Source organism: Petromyzon marinus, chromosome 61 (genome assembly GCF_048934315.1).
Source record: "Petromyzon marinus isolate PM22_M1 ecotype Great Lakes invasive population chromosome 61, UKy_Petmar_22M1.pri1.0, whole genome shotgun sequence".
Classification (NCBI taxonomy): domain Eukaryota; kingdom Metazoa; phylum Chordata; class Hyperoartia; order Petromyzontiformes; family Petromyzontidae; genus Petromyzon; species Petromyzon marinus.
Genome location: NC_133727.1, coordinates 9580663 through 9606930, shown reverse-complemented (window position 1 = coordinate 9606930; position 26268 = coordinate 9580663). Strand labels below are relative to the sequence as shown.

Below are 26268 nucleotides of genomic sequence, written 5' to 3'. Positions count from 1 at the left end.
TCAGCACTGAATCTATCTGGAATGTTCTGGAAAATAGGTCAATTTCAAAATATCACTGTCCTGGTCACAAAAGCAAAGTTTGTGGGGAATAATAGTCATTTTCAGTACTTTTGAGGTATAAGTAATTAGGAAATAACACTTACTACCCAGTAACAAAAAAAACATTGTTACACAGTGTTATCAGACATCATCTTACCAGACAGACTGAGGAGAAGCTCTTGGAGCCCCATGGTGGTGTCAGGCAGGGGCAGTCCTACACAGATTACATATTCTCTGTCTGCCATAGCAGACGTGTAGGAGCTTTCAGCAGAGCCTACACCTCTACATTGTTAACAAGGTCAGTGCCTACAATACCATCAAAATCAAGTGTTTTGGGGTTTTTCATGCGATCAAGGTCGCCGACCCTCTGACTACAATCAAAAGGACCTTCATGGTCCGGTGTGTGAAAGGGATGTTTTCTAGCTCCCACACTATTAACATTTTGTGAGCACATAGTTTAAGACATTTCCCATGACTGTACCAGTGAAATTTCCATCTGGTACAGTTACAATGGGAGACCGATCGATGCCCAGGAGTAGCCAAGGGATGTCTCTCTACTAGTCCACCATGTTCTCTAAGCTAATGGTCTGGAAATTGCTGCTCTCTCTTAGATGGAGTTGTAGCCTTTGCACATGAAACTGGAGTGTGCCACTAAGAGGCAAACCTTACTATCAACTCAAAACACAACACCTTTCTGGGGATACTCTGTCATTGAAAACTCCGCCCTCAACTCTCCACGAATAATGGGATGGTTGTGGAGAGGGTGGAGCAGTTCCTATACCTGGGTATAGTGCTTATTACCAACTCAAGTTTGATAGCGGCGATATCATTCCTACTCAGTCAAAGGGTCTCATCTTTTCATTGGCTGCATTACACTGTGCGGAAGCTGCCTGGCCTGTCACTCCACTGTTTTGTCCTCTCTATGTTTGCAAAACGTAGACGCCTTTTATTAACACCTGTCCCTGCATGGAGAAGCTCATATATCTTGAATATATCTTCTGTATTGGTGATAAACGAGTATGGCACTGACTATAGATGATATGGGCTTATGTGATGCAGGAGGACTTGGAGCTGAGCTAACTTGACGACCGGTATCCACTGTGTGGGGGAGACTCGTGAAGGATGAAACTGTAAAGTGAGAGGTTGTCACCCTCCAACAACAACTGAAGGAAAATAATAATTGCTCACAAACACAGGAGGTTGGCACAGTGGAGAGCACAGATTTGGCATCTGTCTGTGTCATCTCATTTAACCCATGATGCCTGGGTCAGCCCCATTAACTACTGTCGGTCAACATTTGACACTTCACATGGCCTAAAATTACACCTAGCCTTACACAAAGGCTATTGGCGACATCACTGCCACTTCGTGGCGAATGGCAGCCATTGGTGTGTGTGTGTGTCAAACACTCTGGAAACTGCACAATGTTTCTGGATTTTGTAGAGCATGTAGAATGAATAAATGCAGATATTTCTGCCAGCTCACACTAATGCAATACTTTTGAGGATAAAACGCGTGTTGCAAAGCATTACAACCCTATGCAAATGCATGATTGTTTTTCCCTCTTTAAAATAGAATTTGTTGCAGCTGAACACTGACCCAGTTTTGAAAACGCGAGTGCTGTTCTGGTTTAGCTTAATGGCCCAGAAAGTCCGCCTGGATTTTAAAAAGTGGGAAAACAACATATCTGTTCGTTTTGAGATCATTGGATGGTTCTACAAGGCTAACCCCACGCAACCTGACTACCATGTCACATCTGTCAACGCGAACTTATTATTTGTGGGAAACAACATTTTGAACGAGCTGGTCTGCTATCGCTGGACCTTAGAAGATGGAAACCAGACGATCGTTGGTTCCTCACTGTGTAGCAGTCTGTGTAATTGCCCGCTGATACCACGCTTGCAACAATCCACCTTCGAGTTCCCGTACACCTATTCGACATTTGGGATCATGAAGGTCACTATGGAGGAGATCACGAACTGGTCACATGACAACTACAGCCTGGAAGTGAGCGTGAATCCGTTGGGCTGTAAGGTGGTGTCGGTGGTGCTTGATGACAACTCGACCACTCCCGAGATGGCTGGAGCGCATGGACAGAGTGAGGTGTTCACGCTGACTGCCGTCATCATCACGGAGTGTGTAATAACCAGCTTAAAGTAAGTGGCACCTGCATCTGAGAAAAGCACTAATTTCAAATATTGTAATAACAAATATCAAGTTTGAAAAAGGGGTCGAGCCGAGTCAACACCTGATTGAACAGTGGCGCAATTCGGTTACATGTGTAGTGGGTATAAAACTTGCAGAGACTTCTCTCTTCTGGAGGCAGCACATTTATTATAACGTAACAATAACACAAAGGGGTACGGCCCCTTCCACCCGATGTTTAGGGAGATATTCCTCCAGCTAGCCTACCTAACACTGGCTTTGCTCTAGCCTCTTCACTGGTTAAGCTTTTGGCCCGACCCTAGCAGGGGTCGGGTTCAACCCTTTGGGCGCTTCGCTTCGGGTCTTCAAGGTGGCAGCTCCAGGGTGGCTCTTGAATCTTCAGGTGAACGACGACCGCCGGACCCGTTCAGGGGACCGTCTTTTATACCGGATTCTGGCTCACTCCGCCCCTGGCCACTCCCCCCTTCTGGAACCGTCTGGAAGGGCCTGGGGAGTGACGTTATACCCCAGCCCCCTTCCTGGGGGTCTGGGGGTTTGTACCTGTGGTCCAGAGCTGCCTTAGGGTTACCTTAGCCCAGCGGTCTGACTCATCACCCTTAGACTTCCTTCTGCTCCATGTTGACTCGATGCTGTTATTACAGGCTACAAGTAGTGGCAATCACGTACAGCGCTCAACAATGCCGCTACACATGCAACAGAATCGTTCATATCTGGACGTCTGTACAACTGGTTGCGAATTGCACTATGCCAGTCGCTCACAGTAGACAGACTCAACACTCAAGCATCGATCTGCTGAGTGATTTTTAGCGACGTAGTTCATCCCACACTGCACATTTCCATCATTTAATTTCCTTGTTGCACAACTGCTTGCTCAGACAAGGACAAAGCAGTCATGGTTTAAATTAGATTGAGCGAGTGATTGTTAAGGTGTCGACTCAGCTAAAAAAATGCTATTATGAAAATTAATTAGTTGAAAACTGGGAAATGTATTGTTCCCCTTTGTTAAGACTGTGATATATGGAGCTCTTGTAGTAGGATTACAAGTCACGTTCGGACGAGAGATGGTAGAGGTGCTAGAGTACTTGGTGTACTTGGGCAGTAATGTCCTTAATGCAGGCAGCTGTGTGATCAAGACCAAGAGGCTCATTGCATTAGCAAGGCAGGTACTTCATGAGCTAGGGAAACCAATTTAGAAGATAAGTTAGTTTAGTCCGAGTGTAAAGAAAGGTTGAGTCCGGATGGCGGTCTGTTACTGTGTGGACCACAGAGCGAAATGCTAACAAAGCAGCTCGAAAATAAATTGCTGGCATTTTGACCAAGGTGTCTGAGACAGATGCTAGGAATTGCATGGCAAAACAGGAGAAGCAGTACAAAAGCCTGAAATAGAACTTACGTGAATGTTTAGATGAGAAAAAACGGTTGCACCGGGTGTTACAGGGCCAGTTATGGAGATGGGCGTGGGAAATGTCTCCACGAGTCTGGCGACCAAGGGGAAGCGCTAAGAGCAGATGGTGGGAAACATTCAGGGGGCGCAGATCTTGGGAGTCATCGAATGTTTCGTGACCAGCAGCTGCAGAGTCTGGCGGATGGTAGAGAGTGTGGGTAACAAGGTGTGGCATCCGCAGATTTGGCCATGGTGACGTGTCCACAAACGGTCTCTATGAATAATGGATTCAGCCTCCAAATGTCTACAAGAGCCAAGTTAAATGAAACGGCAAGGCCTGGAAATATGTCAACGTGGCTAATTCAAAATAAAAATACACAATTGGGGCAAAGTCTGTTGTGCATTTATTTTTATTGCGGCAGGATCCAGCAGCAACATCGATAAACACTTTCGGAAACACTGTGCAAAGGGACACGTGGATTATGTCATAGTTTTCAACAACTGGTTGGCCTCGGAAAGTTTAATTTTTAATATTAATATTTTTGCACCAGGCACACAGGAAGCGGCCATATGTAGGCCACGATAAGACCATGGGGCATGGATGAGAGTCCTGCTCAGGAGGGAGCGCCTGAGTCTGCAGGGTTCAGAATGCTATGGCGGTTTTTATGCCTCCAGATTTTCGGCAACCCTTAGGCCTATTCACTTTTTTCTAGGGTAACTTTATGCTAAAGTTTTGTTCATATTGTATCATCTTCACGGGAGTTATAATACCCTCTACAGCAGAAAGACGGATGGACACAGCTAAGGCATGTTCTAAACCTGAGATGGAATGCAATAAAAAGGAAGCGTAAAGTGTTACCCTGTTGACGTTTCTTTTTACCTTAGCTCGTTTTTCAGATCTAACATCTTTAAGAGGTTGATTTTTTTTCTGATTTGCATTGAATACAACATCAAATTAGCATTCTGCTTTTGTTTTAGGAACATTTTTTCTTGGAACATCAAGAACGCTGTGACCAATCAGTCGTACAGCTCCCCAGTAAACATCGGTGGATACTACCAATTTGCGCCGGGCTACTTTAAGCCAGGCCTCTACTCCATCTCAGTAACTGGGACTTTGGACATAGAATTAATCGTCAACCAGACGGCCACCACCTATGTCCGCTTCATCCCAACTCCACTCAAATTGACCATCGTGGGCGGCACGACACGCACGCTCGGCGACCAGAGCAACGCCGTGTTTGACGCGGCCACCGAGAGCTCCGATCCAGACGACCCCTCGGCTGGAAGCGCGGGGATCTCCTTCAACTGGACTTGCCAGGTGACCGCAGCTGCTCCTGCTGTTGCTGCCACTTGTGATGGAGGTGTTGCGGGCAGCGCAGCAACTGCTGCCGGTGGGGTTCTCACCGTGGCCCAGCAGCTGCTGACGGTGGGCAGCAACATCACGGTGACAGCGACGGCAAAGAAGGGAGACCGCACAGCGAATTACACGCAGATCGGCACCGTGGTCAGCGGCACTGTATTGCTCATTACCATCAGGTTTGTTAACGAAGCACTCCTACTTCTTTTTCCATTCGCACATCCAAGCTGGGTCAGTGTGGGGCCCTCATCGTAATCGGGGTGTCCCCGAGCCAAGCCAAATCCAAACTGTGAAAATCTGACCTCACAAGACATCTGGATTTTACTTAGAGCCAAGCAGGGCCAGGAGCAGGGTTAAATCAATTTCATCAGAGGTAGCAACTCAACTCGTTGTGTGACTTCAGCTCCCTGCCATACCACAGAAGAAGCTGCAAGCTGTGGAATTCAGACCATGTTTATGATTGTTACAATTCAGTAAAATTACCAAAGACTCCAATAGCCAAAATAAAGAATGTTATTGAAGCGTCATGGGGAGAATCGTTCCAACCTACCTTCTTACCTTTGTGTGTGTGTGTGTGTTTGATAGGTGTATCAGCAACTGCGATGAGTTTCTCAGCAGCCAGGACGATTGGGCACTAAAGGTCGAGTGTCTTGACTGTGCCAGTCTGGATGGCGTGTCTATCGCTTGGTCCATGTTTAAAGATGGAGTGTTGGTGCCATCATTCAGTAGCCTCACCAAGTCCGGTAACAAGCGGGACACCACATTTACTTCTCTGGCATCCACAGTTTGGCAGATAACTCACTTATAATATATGCCCACTGCCCTGTTTTAACTGTCCCGCCCTGTATGTCCCACTGTTGTTCTGCAGGCATCACATCGGATGGGCTGGTGGTGATGAATGGGGTTCTGCAGCCCGGTTCGTCCTACATTGTGGTGGTGAAAGCTTCAAAGCCAAATAACCCGCCTAGTGAGGCACGCTTGACAGGCAAAGCCAAATTACCTCCGTATAATGGCACGTGTGCATCTAATAACAACACAGGTGAGATGTTACAAGGCTTTGTGGCTACCATATCGACAACCCGGTGAAATACCACTTCCTGTTAGAGAAGACAGTTCTGCAGATAGACTTATGGAATTGTATGTGATAGGAAGGTGCCAGTGAAACTGAAAGGGAATCTGTGTATGTATTGTTTCTGAGCACAGAGCCTATATGTTCAGTATGGCATGTGGCCAACGACAAACAGAACGATTGAATGTATCATAGTTCAAAGTTAACGCGATCGCTGAATCGAGGAGAACTTGGGAAAAGAGACGACAATGGCAGGGAATTCCAAAGGTTACCAGTGTGAAGGGAGGAGCAGGAATATAAATGTTGCGACCTGAAGTGTGGTGGTTGAACACAAGGTGGAAGAGACAAAACAGTCAAGTCAGGTAAGCCGAGTTCTCTACATTGGTGGACTAATCAATGAGGGAAGTTCATAGGAACAGTAACCATGGGAGTAATGATAGAAGAGCGATAAGGAGGTGAGCGAGTGACTGGAGTGAATCAGTAAGTGTTTGGACCATCAATGAAGCCGACCGCATTACGTTGAATTATGGCGAGTGCAGTCAGGGTGACGAGCATATTCCAACTTCAGCTGCACATGTAGAGCAGTGATATAATCAGTCATGTTATATGGTGCACAGACGTGGCCACTACAGAAGAAATACAAGTGTTTTGAAAGGACAAAGATGAACATTCTCAGGTGGATTTTGTAAATATTGCTAAGGAAAAGGAGTAATGCATAGGTTAGCCTAAGTGGGATTTATTAACGTTCTTGAAAAGATATGATGCCATCGGTGTAGAGGAGAGGGAGCCTAAGGGTGAGATGAGAGGATGCGGTGGAAGCAAAAGGCGACATTGGATGTGAGTGGAAGAGAGGCACAAAATAGAAGCTCATGGAGAGAGAAAATCCGAGTAGTGAAAATTATTTGACATATACTTGCTTGTTTATGTTGGTCGAGTATTCTCGATTTCTCCAGCAAATTGATTTTTTATGATTTATTTGCTTCATTTCTGTACTTTATTTTATTTTTTGGCCATTTTGGTGGCCCAGGTAACTCTTGCAAATGAGACTCATCCTGGTCTTGTGGCTTCTGACTTGGTTATACGAAATGAATTTGACTTGACCTAAGGCATTAATGGCATCTTCTGACTTAGAAGAAGAAGATGGAGGGTACCACCACGGAGGGGACAGAGGTGGAAATATACCTGTGGGAGTGAGGGGGACAGCAAACATCCCTGTAGCAGGGATAAAATATTGTGGTCGTGATGCGTTCAATGAAGCCACCATCCCCCCGTCTACAGCTCGCCTCCACACAAAATGCGGACAATGTTTCTGTCCGCCCCCCCCCCCCCCTCATACTGGAGAGTTATCCATCCCCGTGACCGGTAATATGGTAGCGCTACCTTTTATTTTATTTGCTCGAGACGAACTCTCCCCAAATGTCATCAGAACTCGGTAGCTAAGCCGGCAGGGGTGACACCATCCATCGCCTTCCCTTCCTAAGCTTTTAATGGTGGTTTTGTGTCCCATAGTTTGGGCAACTAATTAATCCAAGTGGTCGGTTTCCTTGTTGGTCCCTCATAGCAACACAATATTCACTTTAATGTTATATATCATCTTTGATCCAATGACCTCTTGTAACAGACAGATGAATGGACGGATAAATTGTAATAGCTTTTGCATTAATATTTTCACCCTTCGTTAGAAAGCGTTTAAATAGAGATGTACAAAACATATTGAGTGCTTTGCTCTATACATATATAGTATATAGGAATAATTAACATTCTCTTCCGGCAGGCATTTCTGTCGTGACATTTTTCCAGTTTGAGTGCAATTACTGGCTGGACGATGAAGGGAGGGGGGTTAGGAACGAGTCTGTGGACAAAGGAATTGTCTTCACGTACATCTACTCAGCTCTCGTGGGAAACCTCACTTACACGCTAAAGACCACCAAGCTGGCGGTCCCACCACCATTCCTCCTGCCAGCCGGGGACCCCGCCAATGGAGACCTCATGAAGGTGACCGTGTCTGTCTGCAATGACTGGGAGTGCACGCCGTTCTCCTTCGATTTGCACGTAAGGATGATAACTCTCGAAGCCACTCAATTTTACAAACTTTTGGTCTCGCTTTAAAGCTACCAAACGTCGTGGTTTTGTCGGGGACAGTCCCAGGTTCAGAGAGGCTATTCCTATGTCCTGACAACGCATCAGCGAAAATCGGGTTTTTGTTCCCAATGACACATTTTCTCCGCTCATGCTCATCTCTTGATATTGAATAGTGGGCGGGGCTGCCTGAGCAGTGGGCAGTGCCAATGCGCAGTAGGCGGGGCCGATGTCAGCGAGGAGGAGGTCAATCTCTGTGTGGACGGTGCTATAAAAGTGTCCTCGCTGAATCTTCCAGAAACTTGATATTTGGATATATTACATCCAAATTGTAACGTATTGTTGCAATCCATCGACAATTTGTATTTAATCGTTTTGTACTTTGCCATACTACACAAATATTACTTTGAAACATCGAAGCAGCATAAGCCTGCCATAAGTATCTTGATCATTGTGACTTTCAAACATGTGTAATGAGCGACTTCCAAGACACGTCGTGTGGAGGGCTTCTTATTTATTCTCACACGGGGCACAACACAGACCGATACACATATATATGCATCTCCTCTCACTGGGTACAACACTGGGTAATACATATACGTCTCTACTTTAGCTACGCACAGCCGACCTCTCTACATAGTCCCATCGCCTACATCCAACCACACAGCTGACTGACTAGTGTGACGATGATGGCGATGGGAACCATGAAGAGGATCTTCCATGCGGCCGGACGACGGAGAGAGATGACGGCGAGCAGCGACACAGCCAGGACCCGGGACCCCGCAACAACCCTGAACCTGTGGTTACATCCCCCTTAAATACCTATCGTCATGGCCAAGCCCCGCCTCTGGCCACGCCCCCTTCCAGAACCTTCCAGCAGATTCCCGGAGCTTCCCGACTAACCCCACCTTTTACCTTTAACCCAGATACGCCCCCCTTCTGATTAGTTGTTACATAACCTTGCCCATTACCGTGATTACCCTTTCAGGCCGACAGGTGGCACCCTGTCATTACACATGCATGCAACATAAGGCTGCCATAAGTATTTTAATGATTGCAACTTTAAAATCTCCAACAATCAGTTTCAAGTTGAGTTTGTGTAACCAGGTGAGAACTCAAGAGACCAGGATGAGTTTCATTTGCAAGAGTGACCTTGGGCATTGGTCTGCCGATTGGAGGTGATGATTGTTATGTATAGTCCCAATTGAGTTTTTTATTATGCACTTACTGTGAGATACGCAATAAATAATTTAATAGGCTATTAAAATAATGAAGTCACATTCGCATCATGCTATAAATTACTCTGAACAACATTCTGTGCAGCACTAAATTGGTACATTGCTTTTAATGTACGACTCTCAATATAGATGTCGTTATAACGTAAATATTTGAGTTTAAATGAGCAACGATAATCGCGATGCGACTATATTATTCAAAATGGACAAAATAATTATCGTTGATATTACATCATTCCATATGTGATGGTATACCAAATATGATTGTTAATCGTTCAGAGCTTAAACAATTGAGCGTTGAAAAGCGTACAACGTTCTTGAAATACACAACCTCCAGCGCTACCCACCTGGAGCTACGCGTCGCGCAGCGTGGCTTCTTGAGATGCCTGCCTCCCTCGGATTTCATCTGATTTTGTGTCTCTTTCATTCCGTGTGTGTCTCTTTAATTCCGTTTGTGTCTATTTCATTACGTGTGCATTTCTATTTCATTCCGTCTGTGTCTCCATTGAATTACATGTGTCTGTATTTAATTCCGTGTTTGTCTCTCTCTCTTACTCTGTTTTGTCTCCCGTGTTTTCTTTCATCTTTGTTTGTATCTTGATTTTACTTCGCTCCTTGTTGGTGTACGTTATTGTGGTTTTTTTTTTTAATCGGAGAGCATCAACATACCTAGACAGTGAGCATAGTAGCAGCACACGGGACTAATCATTTACTTTTGGTATTACTATTGATCGAATAACGATTAACTGGGTGGGGGGTTCTTTAAACGACTGATAATTTACGTGTAATTTGGCGCCGCAAACTCACCAACTCTGGCGCGATGTTTTGTGCCGGGTTCATGCAGCAGGGCTTTGACATGCAGTAGTTGGGTCACTTGCGCATATGCAGTTGTTGCACCTCTCAACCATCACAACAGATGATGAGTCCTGAGTTAGATCCCAAGCAGCCGCTGTTAATCATAAGCAGGCATTCAAGTAGATAGATTCTGTTCATCTCATCATGGTCATTAACCACAAAATTTATTACAAATTGTGGTCTTGGTTCACTTAGCCCAATCCATTGCTCAAGAGTGAGGACATTTATATATTTGATGAGTGGCAATGGAGCTCTGTTGGCTAAAATGTGCGAATATATTTACAATATAAAGCAGTCATTCGTCTTGTTAAACGTTGCATTTGCAATACAGATAATTAATTTGTATTTCTTACGTTTTCTAGGTGCGGATTCCTGCAGCTAGTGAATTGCAGATTTCATTGAGCAGCTTTATATCCCCAAATGGAATTATGTCATACTTGATACAATCTTCTGCTACGAACCAAGCCGTTTTGATGATCCAGGTATATTCCAGCCTACTCAGCAGCATCACCGATCGCAACACCACTGCTGCGGTGAGTTCCCCCGACGCGACGCATCGCAAATTCGTTTTGCTGTCACTTAATTTCTGAATCCCAAGTCAGACAAATAGTTGGCGGAAAAATACGGAGTTCGGTGACATTACTAATTTTATAATTACTGAAATCATCGGATGAGTCACACTGAGAATGGCTTGGTGGGGGTTTCCAACCTTCGAAAGGGAAGGCTATAAGGGCGGCCACCAATTTTAAAGGGGCGCAAGTGACCGACCACCAAAACATTAGCCGATTACGATTAGTCAATTAATCAGCCGATTATCGCCGATCTTGTTTTAAATAAATGGAATGGTGAGAGCTGTGAGCTAATTAAAAATGGCAGTATATTTACAAATGCAGCACGGCAGCCGATCCTACGATGCTGTGCACGGTGGGCGCCCATCCAAGGACTTTCCAGGCTCAAAACCGCTTAGCTTCTGGGATCTGATGGAATGTCGGGGTTCTTCTCGGATGATGTGGGCATAGGTAAACAAACTCCCGTACTTTGTATCAAGGCTGTAATTATACTATATATTGGGGGGGGCACAATATTCAAATATGCTCAAAATGTCCCCCCAATATATTGCTATAAAATAGATTTCTATTCATATGATTGTTGTTATGGTTGTACTTTATTAATCCCTAATTATGCCATTACATACAATGAAACAAAACAGGTAAAAAAGAAAAAATAGAAATGTAATACAATACACTGTTAGACATTATTGTAAAAAAGAAATAAAAAGTCCATCCTATGTGTTAGTGAATTTTTGAATATTTAGGCAGGCAATTAGTTTTCTAATTTAGATTTTTTCCTGGGGGGGGGGACCCCCAGACCCCGTGGAGATTTGGTCCCCCCCCCCCCCAATGTTGACTCCATGGCTACGGCCTTGCCTTGTATTCAAATTGCAAATTCTCGCTTGTGTAAGAAGTAGTTGCCATGACAATTCAGATTTTGCAAGAATATACAGCATTTAATGTTGATCACCATTGGCGATGGCGTATGGCGGCGTAAAGTGCGGCCATTTTCACCTCTTCCAAGACATTTGGCCAGCTTTGGAAGAGTAGGCCAAATACCCTCCAGAGGGGCTCTATAGAGATCACTCCGCATTGACGTAAACAATCGATTGCATGACTGCTCCTCAATGTAACGATTTTTAAAATGGTTGCGTGTGTTCACAGTAGTTTACTGTAATGCCACTCCCTGTTTCCTCAGGTCACGTCAGCGTTACTGATGGGCCTGACTAATAGCAGCGCGCAGCTGTACAAACCGAGTGACGTTCAGCAGTACATTGAAACCCTGGATACGCTGGTGTCAGATCACTCAATAATAACAGAAGACCTGCAGGTGAGCAGTGCCTGCAGGCTGCCTAAGCCTGTCAAGCAAGTGATGTTGCAGTGTTTCAATGATTTGCAACGATGTCTTGCATCCATCATAGCCAGTCTGGCGGCTCACCGGTATAGTGAGAGCCTTGCAGTCATTATGTCACGAGTTAAAATCGTGGTTGGGGTTCACTCAGCCCATCATCCCTCCAGTTTCCATCAAATGAGTATACACTTTTCGGGGAAGTCAACAGTGGTTTGCCCTGTTAATAAAACAGCTCTGCCATAGGAATGTGGAATTTCCACCTAAGGCTCAGGGCTGTAAACTAGAGATGAGCACTGCCTTAATGCTCATTTGAGCAGGAAGTCGCCTTTAATGTTGAGATTATGCAAAAAGTATATCAATCTATTTTTTAAAATCATGTCACAAGACTAAGAAATGTGGAATTCTTGTAAATAGCAGTACATCGGCCCCATGTTGTATGCATGTTTAACTTTTTTTACACCGTACGTAGCCAGCTGTGCGGGGAAGGTCAACAAACAATGTTAGAGAACTGCCCACAGAAAAGGATTTAATGGGATAACTGCTGAGCACAATTGGATTACGATCTCGCAAGGAAATAAATCGTGAAAATAACTATATATCTAAATCAGCCCAATCCTCCCATAAATTACGTGATTTTTGTGTGGCCACCCCCACTATGAATCCCTCCTCTCTCCCTGCCACCGGCCCCTTTGAAAACAGATTCTGCTCCTCCGTGCAGCTCACATTAAATTCTGGCTTCTTCCTTCTCCCTCTTCGCTCTACCCCTCTCACCATCTCCCTCTCATCCCTGACATCTTGGCCTCGTCATTCCATCTTCCCCTTCTGTCCTTTGAGCCCGGCGCTCCTCTATTCCTGCTGCAAAATGTGAGCGGTGTCCTCTTTGTCTTGGGGGCTTCTGTCCCGGCGTCCCTTCCCACTCATCTTTCCCTCCTGTCTGCCGCTCAATTGCACAACTGACTGTACTTCCCTCACCATAGTTAGCTCAGGGTACAAAGTTGGATAATAAAAAAAGTAATAGGTCAGAACAAAAATTTGCAGCAAATATGGTTTATTTGCATGTAATTATACATTGTATAAAATATGTCATGTTACAATATCATTTAACAACGTTTGAAAATATATTTGATGAAATAAAAATGTACTTTCAAGTCTTTTGGGAAATCCTGTAAGCGCTTTAAAATTCAATATTAAATACTTTTCTGTGGAGCAGTGGCACATGTTGTAAACAAAGTTAGTGATGAAAATATCCGTATTGAAAAATCGTCCAATATAACGATACAAATGTCGCAAAGATGGTACTTATGTGTGAATGTGGTGTGAATTTGAAAACGATCCTTTGAATTCAACAATAATACACTGAAACATGTCCAGACTAAATTTAAACGAGACCAAAAATAACTGAAACATGTCTAAACTAGTCTTGAACCATGTTGTATATATTGTGATGATATTTTTTTAATGAAATAATAAAACATTATTCAACTGTTTCAATTATGAAAAATATGTAAATGTGTTAATTGTGTAATGTTACTCTTTGGTTCTTTCGGTAAAGTCACGTAGGTGGAAAATAATACCGAAAGAACCAAACAGTATGGATTCCTGCAGTCACGAAAGCTTCAAATCAAGATTGTGTAATGAATGTAATAAATAGTAATTAAGAATAGATTTTGAAAAAATTGTGTGTTAAGTGTAATGATTAATAATTAAAAAATCAAGCATATTAATGTGTATGTGATTCGGAAGCGAATATGCGTAAAAGTTATCACAAATTATTATTATTATTGGCTCTGTCGTTGTCTAGGGGTATGTATTATCAATCGTGATAATGTCAATGATTCTCGCTTCAACAATGACATGGAATTATGTCAGGTCTCAGGATTCAGATCTCACCACAGGATATAGTTCTTGTATTTCAGACAATGATGCACGCATTAGCAACGAAGCACTCACACCCTTTTTTTCATCTAAGCAATTTTAATATAAACTTACTCTAACATTCAAACAGATTTCACCAGAAATTAATAGCAACAACAGTACCCATGCAAATACACGTATTCATGCATCTGAATTGAATGATCATAAAAGCAAAAATGGTCAAATCTCACGATCACGTGATTAAAATAAAAGATGGTAACATGACAATACACAACTCGTTTGTTATTGTGTGTGATGCATGAAAGCTAAGATTGTTCTTGGCCCACAACCTGCACAAGGTACAGTTAAAAATTGTGAGTGTAAAGCTCAAGGCCGTAATTATAATATATATTGGGGGGGACACACCCCCCCCCCAATATTCAAATATGCTCAAAATGTCCCCCCAATATATTGCTATCAAAATAATTGCTATGCTATGTAAATAAAAAGAACAATTTGCTCAACCTTGGCCACAATATCTGGACTTGTCTTCATATAAATCAATGCATAGATTTCTGTTCACATGATTGTGGTTATGGTTGTACTTTATTCATCCCTAATCTCTGCCGTTACATACAATGAAACAAGAAATGGTAAAAAAGTAAAAACAGAGCAATGCAATACAATACACTATTAGACATTGTAACAAAAAATAAACAGTCCATCCATGTATTAGTGAATTTTTTTTATAATTTTAGGCAGGAAATTAGTTTTCAAATTTCAATTTATTTTTCTGGGTTGGAACCCCCAGACACCCTGGAAGATTTGGTCCCCCCCAATGTTGACTCCATGGCTACGGCCTTGGTAAAGCTAATGTCTCATCTTCTATCTTCCCGAAATATACCTCAAGTCCCACAACGATGTGTAGAATGGCAGGCTTGGTCCACAGCGTTAGTGCGCTCGTGGCCATACTGCTCGCTGCTCGTTCGCAGTGTTGTCTGTGCATCATGCTCGATCCATAGCTAGAGTGTGTCACGGCTCTCGAGTCAGCACGCTGCCTTTAAGCCGTTAGCTGCCGCGCCACACACTCGCAGGTTATCTGCACGCCAGGCTCGATCTTGCAGCTGGAGCATGCTGTGGCCATGCTAGCCCAGCACTCTGCCTGTCAACAGCCTTGGGAGTGGATTGGTTTGCGAGAATCCTTGGTCCCTCACCCTTAACGATCCCCCGCTGTGCACCAGCCTGCACGTGTCCACACATTCCCAGCTTCTCCACAACTTTCATGCAATGTCAGTCACTGGGCTCGACCAACAGAACTTTTCCAGCCTATAGCTTGAACAATCTTTCATGAACACTCGATATGCTGTATAACTCAAGTCTCCGCTTAACTGCGCACAACTCTTATCTTATCAAAGTATAATATTAACTTTCCTTCGAACACGCGCCTGAGCTTATCACAACTCTTAGCTTAGAACAGTACAATTTCTTGAAGTCCTTGACTCTGTGACTGAAAATATAAATAAAATATAAAACAACACTTGACTACTCTTAGCGACTCAGAGCATATGCCTCTGCAACGCTCCAACGTATTACGAGGGCCAAACTCCAGGGTTTGCCTATGCAAGACTAACGAATATGATTTTTTTGTATACTGTTATATAGACATTTCTAGCTTATTTAATTCCCAAAGACAACTCAAACGCCCAAAGGTCCTCCCTCTTTCACGCCCTTCGAGCATTCATCCGTTCAGTCTTAGTTGACCTTTTGTTGTGGCTCCACAGACATCCTGGCACCTGATGTCATCAACGCCATCCTCCCTTCTATCGGAGGTCATCCCTAGACTTGTGTGGACACAGACCCACTTAATTGCCCCTTGGTGTGGTGTGTGTCTTGTACATGTCTTGAAATATGAAACGGCCTTGGTTACCTCCCCTTAGGTCAGCTCAGCCTTAAAATGAACACCTGGAGCATGCAATGATAGGCACTGGGGAGACAAAGGCGGTCGGGCATGGCTTTGGTTGTACCCCTTTGAATGCATTATGTTTGTCTTGTAGAATTGATCATTAGAATTTATGTAAAAAATTTTATTGTTGTCCTGAATGAGCCTTAGGTTCAAGGCTTCAACACGAGCTTCCATAATTCTATTATCAAATTTCACATGCTTACCCCAGACCTCATGGAAATTATGTACGGATAGGAGTGATTGCAAAAAGCCGGAACCTGACTAGAATAAACTTAAACTAGACAATAATAAACTGGAGCCTGTCTAAACTAAACTTGAACTAGACAATAATAAACCAGAACCTGTTTTGACTGAATTTGAACGATACAATAATACACTCGGACCTGTCAAACTAAGCTTGAACCTACCTAGACCAAGCTTGATCTTGACGAGACTCATATTATGGTACCACACAAAATCGATATTGTAAATTAACATCAGATTTTTTTTATTAGTGAAGTTAAAAGTTTTAGGCCTACATTCTCTCCTAGAAGCAAACCGTGTCCTAAACGTGGTGTTAAATGAGTGTGATCATTTGTTTTTGGTTGCTATGTATTAATCCACTGATAGTTTATTGTTTACACATAAAAACAACGTTATCATGTGGCACCCCTCGAGGTGTGTCATTTTACGTGTGAATGTTGTCCTTGACAATAACAGCATCACTGTTGAACTTAAGATACATTTTGATTTAAAGCTTTCGTGACTGCAGGGATTCATATTCTTGGTTCTTTCGGTAAAGTCACGTAAAAGGGAAACAAGAAAATAACACAAATATAAAACAATACAATTCTCACGACGTTTCGACTGCAACACAAGCAGTCATCATCAGGTGTGAAAACCACAACAAGAAAATTTGAAAAAAGTGGCGGTTTTTTAACGTTAGCACCACGGATAGCGATTTGACAGTTTGTTCAGATGGAGGAGTCCATCTATGTTCGGAAAAGAGGAGAGGGGAGACGAAAATTAATGGATGCGGTCTGAAAGCCACCTTAAGCGTGATCAATCAATTAAGACCCGAAATGGTTTATCAAATCGTTCCAATGATTGCTAAGCCAGAATCCATCTTCTCGGTTGAAATTGTCTCTGTGTTTGTATATATGGTTAGCCTCATGAACGAATCTCTCATGGTAGCCAGATGGCTTGCAAATAACCTCTGTCCTGGAGAAGTCATGTGAACCTACTGAATTATAACAGTGATCTGGCACGGCCGAGGTGTTGGTCCTACCGTGTTTCAGGTCTGTTTTGTGTTCACGAATGCGGTCCGAGACATCTCGTTTGGTTTCTCCAATGTAACTACTACCACAGAGGCAACTTAGTTTGTAGACACCAGGGTAATGTATGTCCGGAATCACATCTTTTACAGACGGAACCAGATCACGGATTTTATGTAATGTGTTGAATCGGACCTGGATCTTGTGTTTATTCAAGATTTTGGAGATCTTTTTTGTGATCCCCGCAATGTAGGGTAAAGTGATGGTTTTGAAAGGCTCTTCAAGAGTGTTCTTCTTCATGGTTGGAGTGATAGCTTTGTGGATTGTGTAGTCGGAATACCATTAGCCTTAAGAGCTTGGTGTACGTGCTTGAGTTCACTGGCTATGTGTTCCTGGTCGGATATGCATTGGGCTCTATGGTGCAAAGTCTTGATGAGGGAATTCTTCTGGGATGGATGGTGGTGAGAATCCGGTTTCAGGTAAGCATCCGTATGGGTAGCTTTCCTGTAGACAGAGTTGCTCATTGAACCATCATGTCTCTTTTTTATTAGGACATCCAAAAAAAGGTAGCTTGCCATCTTTTTCGACTTCCATGGTAAATCTTATGGCTGGGTGTATGGAATTGATGTGGTCGAAGAATTGGTCTAGAGCAGGCCGGCCATGTGACCAGATGACAAAAGTGTCATCCACGTACCTCTGCCATAAGGTTGGGCGCAGAGTGGCAGTCTGGATGGCGTCAGTCTCAAATTTATCCATGAAAATGTTGGCTACAACCGGAGATAGGGTGGAGCCCATTGGGGTGCCATCAGTTTGTTTGTAGAAAGTTCCATTCCAAGTGAAGTATGTATTGGTTAAGTAGTGTCTTACCAGGGGGGGTACCTCAGTCTTTAGTCCTTGATGAACCAAGTCTTCAATGATTGCGATGGTGTCAGGTACAGGAACTTTGGTGAATAAGGAAACTACATCAAAACTGACAAGCAGGTCGTCTGGGGACAGGGAAATACCCTTGATTGTCGATACAAGGTGAGTAGAATTTTGTACCACAGAGGTGTTTTTCCAGTGAAAGGCCGCAGGATTTCAGACAGAAAACGAGCCAGTTTGTAGGTGGGGGAGTTGAAAGTAGAGACGATGGGACGAAGATTATACGGCTTACCAAAAAGACATAAAGTAGATCCACCCCTTCGTCCCATCGTCTCAAAATCTTGAATAAACACAAGATCCAGGTTCGATTCAACACATTACATAAAATCCGTTATCTGGTTCTGTCTGTAAAAGATGTGATTCCGGACATAGAGTACCCTGGCGTCTACAAACTAAGTTGCCTCTGTGGTAGTAGTTACATTGGAGAAACTAAACGACATGTCTCGGACCACATTCGTGAACACAAAGCAGACCTGAAACACGGTAGGACCAACACCTCGGCCGTGGCAGATCACTGTTATAATTCAGTAGGTTCACATGCCATTGACTTCTCCAAGACAGAGGTTATTTGCAAGACATCTGGCTACCATGAGAGATTCGTTCATGAGGCTATCCACATATACAAACACAGACAATTTCAACCAAGAAGATGGATTCGGGCTTTGCAATCATTGGAAGGATTTGATTAACCATTTCGGGTCTTAATTGATTGATCACGCTTAAGGTGGCTTTCAGACTGCATCCATTATTTTTCGTCTTCCCCCTCCTCTTTTCCGAACATAGATGGACTCGTCCATCTGAACAAACTGTCAAATCGCTATCCGTGGTGCTAACGTTAAAAAATCGCCACTTTTTTCAAATTTTATTGCTGTGGTTTTCACACCTGATGATGATTGCTTGTGTTGCAGTCGAAACGTCGTGAAAATTTTATTGTTTTATATTTTTCTTATTTTATTGTTTCCCTTCTACGTGACTTTACCTTAAGATACATGTTAGGTTAAAAAAATATCTTAAATAATTTTGAAGAAACCATGTAAATAACCACTTCCATGGGTTTTCATGGTTGTTCTGTATACCCAGCAATCATGCTGACGTTGGGCCGATATTCAGGGCTTCAACACGAGCTTCCATAATTCGATTATCAAATTGGCCCAACGTCAGCATCTTTGCTAGGAAGCACTCCAATCTGTTCTCGCGTCGTTTTATGGCAATGATGTCCGACGTTTCTGAGCATCTTCAGTTTAACTCCGCGTGAGTTCTTAAATAACTCCTGAAGAAGCTCCCAGCACGTGAAGTGAAACGATGGACATTGTGCAAAATATGTGCCACAACCAGAAGACACGTCAGTGGGCCAATGAAATAACTACTGGAGGGACAGCTTAAACACACATACACAGGACACTTGGTACATGCAGATCAGAATTAATCTAATGACATGAAGAGGGAAAGAAGAGAAGAATCGAGAGACAACTGCAGTTGGTGTGCAGGAGTAAGGTAGATCGTAGGGGGGTGGAACAATGCATCAATTAATCGATCACTGATTATTCTTGAGTTCACGATACACAGGTAAAAAATAATGATTTTCCCATAACCTGTGCAGCTACTACAGCTTCAACGTCAAATAAAGGAACAGATTATTTACTGGAATCGTGCCCTTGATTTACAGTAACTTATTGAACCACAGATCATAGCTTAATATTGTGAATAACAGCAATATCTCCGATTCACATTGGAGGCAATTACGAGTTAAAAAACGCCTTTGTGTTTCCATTGAAATGTGTTTCTTGAATGTTTTGCTTCAGGGTGCAGCCATTCAGAGCATGGGGGCCGCTTCAAAAGCCCTGGCAGCCTGCAGACAAGTGACGTCACCCCAGGTCACGAAAGCTGCACAAGGTATTTACGTATTACAGGAGAACTCCTCTTATCCGTTTTGATATTGGGGAGTACTCGTATTATAGATCCTATAATCCCCTACGGGGTTACCCCCAAAAATGTTCCACTTATCCGATAATAGGATACATTTGCCTTGGGGCTCCACTTATCTGCACCAAAAAAAATCACGTAATGTAAATTATTGTGTAAACTAAAGGGCCACCCGATACCAGAAATTGAAAGACTTTTCTGCACGGCTCCTCGTATCTGTGGTAAAATGGTGGGTATTGGGATTATTCAAATGCGGCAGGGGTCTTTGAACAACTCGATGTTCTGCAATTCACTTCTGCAAAATATGTTGTGCCTTGCTTGCTTCATATCACTAGGTTCTCCTGGCTAAATAAGGATATGTATGTATCCATCTCCTTGTGTCAATCTGAGAGAAACACAAATGGCGATACAAAGACAAATATCCCCCGTATAGCCTCAACAGACTATAGGAGCAAGCGCTGTTAGTGAGCACCTATAAAGGCCGGCACGACACACGAGGGGGTGGGTGGCCAGCACCACACCCGGCCGCCACCACACCCGGCCGCCTTTGTCTCCCGTGTAGGATGTTTACACACTGCACCAGGTACTATTTTTTACACTGAGTCGACTTAGAGGAGGCCCTGGGCCGATTCAAATAATCTTCACTGGTGTTGGCCATGAGCGGGAATCAAGCTCAGATCGTCAGATTCATAGCGCAGCACAATAAGAACAACACTACTGCTCCCCACACACACACAGCAATTTACACAGATATGGAGACAGACACACTCACAGGCAACAACAACATTGGCCACGAACTTGTGGTGATGTTACCACAGCAAATGTGCATTTTGAGGTCACGTGAAGTGTTGAAGGCTCACTGGCAGGAGACAACCAGACAGACGCATGGGAGAGACTCACAAACACACGGGGAAAGAGAAGCGGAGAGAGAGATACACAGACACGGAGACACCCTTTGGTGTGAGTGGTCTTGGCAGGATGCGCCATGGCCAGAAGGGATGATGGATGGTCAAGGATAATGACAGAGTGACAGCCAGGGGATGTGATGCGTCGAGAGGACTTCAATAGAGGAGATGGAGCCATGAAATCAGCTCATGTGGAGCTGCTGAATGGATTGTTGCATTAAGTCCAAGGTCATGAGAGGTGGGTAGCAGCTTGTGGAGGACTTCATGCAGCAGTGGCATGGACGTGGCTGCTAGAGCACTGCGCTCGAAACTGAGCGACACGAGTTTGATTTCCGGTCACAGCTAACATCAGTGGCGATTATCTGAAGTGGTCCTGGGATTTCCCTAAGTGGCCTTGGCCTCAAAACAAGTACCTGGTGCAGTGTGTAAACATCAACACAAAATCTCATGGAATGTAAAGTGTCTTGGTGTAAGGCTTATGGATTAACCGATGCTGCTATTTTGTGTTTTAAGCTCTGACGTCAGTTGCTTCAAACATCTTGGAATCGATGGCCCTCAGCTTCGCCACTGCCTCTACGAATGATACAAAGGCCAACGAAGCCCGGGTTGCCAAGGTGCGGTAGCCACTATGGTTTGTACAACGTGGTGATGCCTCGGTACATCGTACGATCGATAACCTATTTGTCCTACTTGATAGAATATTGTCATATCGTGGATATCCTTTCTCGTTTTATTTTTTCTTATATTTTGAACTCATAAAGTTCACAGTGGTAATTAAAATAAAAAAAAATATATTACCCATGAAATGGTTTGTAAAATGTTTTTGCAGGTAAATTGACAGCATGGTGGTCATGTGTCGCCATAGTTTTCTGACAGCGTGTGCTGTATAAGCGTTGCAGATTGTAACACTACAATGTTTATACTATTTAGAATGAGAAAACTACTGAATAAATACTGAGCAATCCTTATTCGTATTTTAAGCTTATCAAAGTACAATTAACGAGAAGAGAGAAATGTCAAACACAGTTGTGGGAAATTCGTATTGTGTTAACCGTCGAACTCAACATTTAAAATCGTAACTTATCACATTAGGGAAAACTGAAATCGCAGCAGCCCTAATTGTTGGTCTAGCAGTACTGCCATAATTTGGCCAAGCAGCAGAGCTCTCGTTCCCTAAAGAGAAATTGCACGCACTGACCGGGCTCAACTCGGCCCTCATTTGTCAAGATCGGAAACTTTGCAAGATCAGCAAGTGAGCACTGCCTATGAACAAATCGCACGTAGTGCACCAAATCTTGTCATATCAAGCAAGATAAACGGGGTTGAGCCTGAGTTGTGCTTGGATAGGTGACCACCATGCATAAGCAGGTTCCTACAGGCTGCTGGTGCTGCTGTGGGGCTGTGGTGAGCAACAGAGGGCATTGCAGCAACATCCATTGTTGTATTGTACGTATACTGTATGCTCCCACATCTGCATTAACGTGATATGTTGTCCACCTTAAACCAACACTGGCCAACATGGTGGGGTGAGGTCATATATCCGTCCACAATATCGTGGTATGAGTAGGCCCAAGTCCAGCAGTGGATTGACAAAAGAGCTACAGGTGTGCATTTCAGTTGTACAGATATGAATCAGAACATAGCAATATGGGATTTCAACTATTGGCTCAACACTGGCTAATGGAGGAGATAGGTGGCGCACAAGTGGCACATGAAGGCAATGTTCTCACTTGTAGAATAGTGGGCATGTCAATGGACCCCTTTTTTCCAGTATCAAGATGGTGAAAAAAAAGTGTCCCGTAGATATAACTGCTCGACCAGAGATATTAATGCTTTGATATTTGCATGGTCTTTGTACTGTTCACCATTTAGTGTTCTGTTAAATTTTTACTTAAAACTTTCGTGACTGCAGGAATTCATATTATTTGGTTATTTCGGTAAAGTCACGTAGATAGAATAAATAATAATTAAAATAAAGTTAATAAAATATCACGACGTTTCGATTGCAACACAAGTGGTCGTCATCAGGAAAAGGGGTTAGCCTCTAAAGGCACACTGTTTATAAAGGTTTTGAGATGGGCGTAGCCAAAGTGTATCAGCAGCACCAGCAATGTCAATGCAGCAGCAGCATTGCCAATGCAACAGCAATGCCAATGCAGTAGCAATGCCAATGCAGCCAGAAAATCACTGCATCCCACTCTACACAACAAACTGCTGACGGTGGAGTTTGATTGACAAAAAACAAGTCAAGTCATGACCTAAAATGGTTGATGACATCTTTCCAATGATTGCTGAGTTTATAACCATCCTCTCGGTTGAAATTGTGTCTGTGTCTGTACATGTGGATGGCTTCATGAACGAATCTTTGTTGATAGCCAGTAGGCTTGCAAAGTACCATCGTCTTAGAGAAATCAATTTCGCGTAAGCCAGCCGCATTTAAATAATGATCAGCCATGGCAGAAGTATTGGTCCGACCGTGTTTCAAATCTGCCTTATGCTCACGAACACGGTCCGAGACATGTCGCTTAGTTTCCCCAATGTAACTGCTGCCGCAGATACAGCTTAGTTTGTAGACGCCGGGATATTGCATGTCAGGTATCTTGTCCTTCACAGATGGGATCAGATCACATATTTTATGTACTGTGTTAAATCAGACCTGGATCTTGTGTTTGTTCATGATTTTGGAAGTATTTTTGGTTACCCCTGCTATGTACAGTGAGGGAAAAAGTATTTGATCCCCTGCTGATTTTGTACGTTTGTCCACTGACAAATAAATGATCAGTCTATAATTTTAATGGTAGGGTTATTTGAACAGTGAGAGACAGAATAACAACAAAACAATCCAGAAAAACGCATGTCAAAAATGTTATAAATTCATTTGCATGAATTTATAGTGGCTAGGCCACTCCAGAACCTTAATGTGCTTCTTCTTGAGCCACTCCTTTGTTGCCTTGGCCGTGTGTTTTGGGTCATTGTCATGCTGGAATACCCATCCACGACCCATTTTCAATGCCCTGGCTGAGGGAAGGAGGTTCTCACCCAAGATTTGACGGTATATGGCCCCGTCCATCGTACCTTTGATGCGATGAAGTTGTCCTGTCCCCTTAGCAGAAAAACATCCCCAAGCAAAATGTTTCCACATCGATGTTTGACGGTGGGGATGATGTTCTTGGGGTCATAGGCAGCATTCCTCCTCTTCCAAACACGGAGAGTTGAGTTGATGCCAAAGAGCTCCATTTTGGTCTCATCTGACCACAACACTTTCACCCAGTTGTCCTCTGAATCATTCAGATGTTCATTGGCAAACTTCAGACGGGCATGTATATGTGCTTTCTTGAGCAGGGGGACCTTGCGGGCGCTGCAGGATTTCAGTCCTTCACGGCGTAGTGTGTTACCAATTGTTTTCTTGGTGACTATGGTCCCAGCTGCGAGGGAGATTGACAGTTATTTTGTGTTTCTTCCATTTGCGCGTAATCGCACCAACTGTTGTCACCTTCTCACCAAGCTGCTTGGCAATGGTCTTGTAGCCCATTCCAGCCTTGTGTAGGTCTACAATTTTGGCCCTGACATCCTTGGAGAGCTCTTTGGTCTTGGCCATGGTGGAGAGTTTGGAATCTGATTGTTTGATTGCTTCTGTGGACAGGTGTCTTTTATACAGGTAACAAGCTGAGATTAGGAGCACTCCCTTTAAGAGTGTGCTCCTAATCTCAGCTCGTTACCTGTATAAAAGACACCTGGGAGCCAGAAATCTTTCTGATTGAGAGTGGGTCAAATACTTATTTCCTGCTTTAAAATGCAAATCAATTTATAACATTTTTGACATGCGTTTTCTGGATTTTTGTGTTGTTATTCTGTCTCTCACTGTTCAAATAAACCTACCATTAAAAGTATAGACTGATCATTTATTTGTCAGTGGGCAAACGTACAAAATCAGCAGGGGATCAAATACTTTTTTTCCCTCACTGTATGGCAGGGTGATGGTTTTGATTGGATCCTCAGATGGCTCCTTCCTCACGGTTGGGGTGATGGTTTTGCGGATTGTGTAGTCAGAATATCCATTCGCCTTGAGTTCTTGGTGTACGTGTTTGAGTTCACTGGTTAGGTGTTCATGGTCGGAGATACATTCAGCTCTATGGCGTAGCATTTTGATGAGGGAATTCTTCTGGAATGGATGGTGGTGGGAATCAGGTTTTAGGTAGGCGTCAGTATAGGTTACTTTCCTGTAGACAGAATAGCTCATTGAGCCATCTGGTCTCTTTTTGATTAGGACATCCAAGAAAGGTAGCATGCCATCCTTTTCTACCTCCATGGTGAATTTGATGGCTGGGTGTATGGAATTGATGTGTTTGAGGAATCGGTTTAGAGCCGGTCGGCCATGTGGCCAGATGACAAACGTGTCATCCACGTACCTCTTCCATAAGGACGGGCATAGAGTGGATGCCTACATGGCGTCCGTTTCAAATATTTCCATGAAAATATTGGCTACAACCGCAGATAAGGGAGAACCCATTTGGGTGCCTTCAGTTTGTTTGTAGAATGTTCCATTCCAGGTGAAGTATGTATTGGTGAGGCAGTGTCTCACCAGGGCCGGCACATCAGCATTCAATTCTTTTTGGACCAAATCTTCAATGATTGCAATGGTATTGGGCACATGAACTTTGGTAAACAAAGAAACTACATCTAAACTGACGAGTAAATCACTGGGGGACAGTGAAATGTCTTTAATTGACGATACCAGGTGAGCTAAATTAAGTACCAAAGAGGTAGTCTTACCAGTGAATGGCTTCTAGATTTGAAGCTTTCGTGACTGCAGGGATCCATACTCTTTGGTTCTGTTTTATTTTTTACCTACGTGACTTTACCGAATAGAACCAAACAGTGAATGGCTGTAAGGCTTACACGAAATTGATTTCTCTAAGACGATGGTACTTTGCAAGCCTACTGGCTACCAACAAAGATTCGTTCATGAAGCCATTCATATATACAGACACAATTTCAACCGAGAGGGTGGTTATATATAATTAGTGTTCTGTTTTGGAAACAAGGCCAAAAAGCAGACTGTCTCTGGTGTAGGCCAGTTTCAACGACAATGTATACATAATGAAAGCATTTTTGTTTGCATGTTTTTCCACAAGCATGTGTGGTTAATGCGGACTTGATGCCTTGTGATATGTGTTCATTTAGTGTATGAACACCCTAACACCTCCTGTACCCTTTCCGGAAATGGTAAACCGTATCCTTATTCATCATTGGGCATGTCAGTGCACCGATGGCACAGTGGTGAGCGGACTGGGCGAATGAAATTGGCGACCTGAGTTAAATTTTTACCGATGGCTAACATCAGTGCCAAGCAATATCTAAAC

At 43.4% G+C, this 26268-nt stretch overlaps 1 protein-coding gene across 2 annotated transcripts in view; it reads left to right on the top strand.

Moving 5' to 3' along the window:
* Positions 1–26268, top strand: part of LOC116955660 (polycystin family receptor for egg jelly-like) — a 96963-nt gene that overhangs the window by 27815 nt on the left and 42880 nt on the right. For both annotated transcript variants that reach the window (XM_032976875.2, XM_032976874.2), the window contains exons 9-17: positions 1615–2195; positions 4568–5125; positions 5532–5689; positions 5815–5985; positions 7790–8067; positions 10547–10717; positions 11934–12065; positions 19880–19970; positions 21419–21519. In XM_032976875.2, coding sequence (XP_032832766.2) covers positions 1615–2195; positions 4568–5125; positions 5532–5689; positions 5815–5985; positions 7790–8067; positions 10547–10717; positions 11934–12065; positions 19880–19970; positions 21419–21519 — 2241 coding nt within the window. The remainder of the gene's footprint in view (positions 1–1614; positions 2196–4567; positions 5126–5531; positions 5690–5814; positions 5986–7789; positions 8068–10546; positions 10718–11933; positions 12066–19879; positions 19971–21418; positions 21520–26268) is intronic.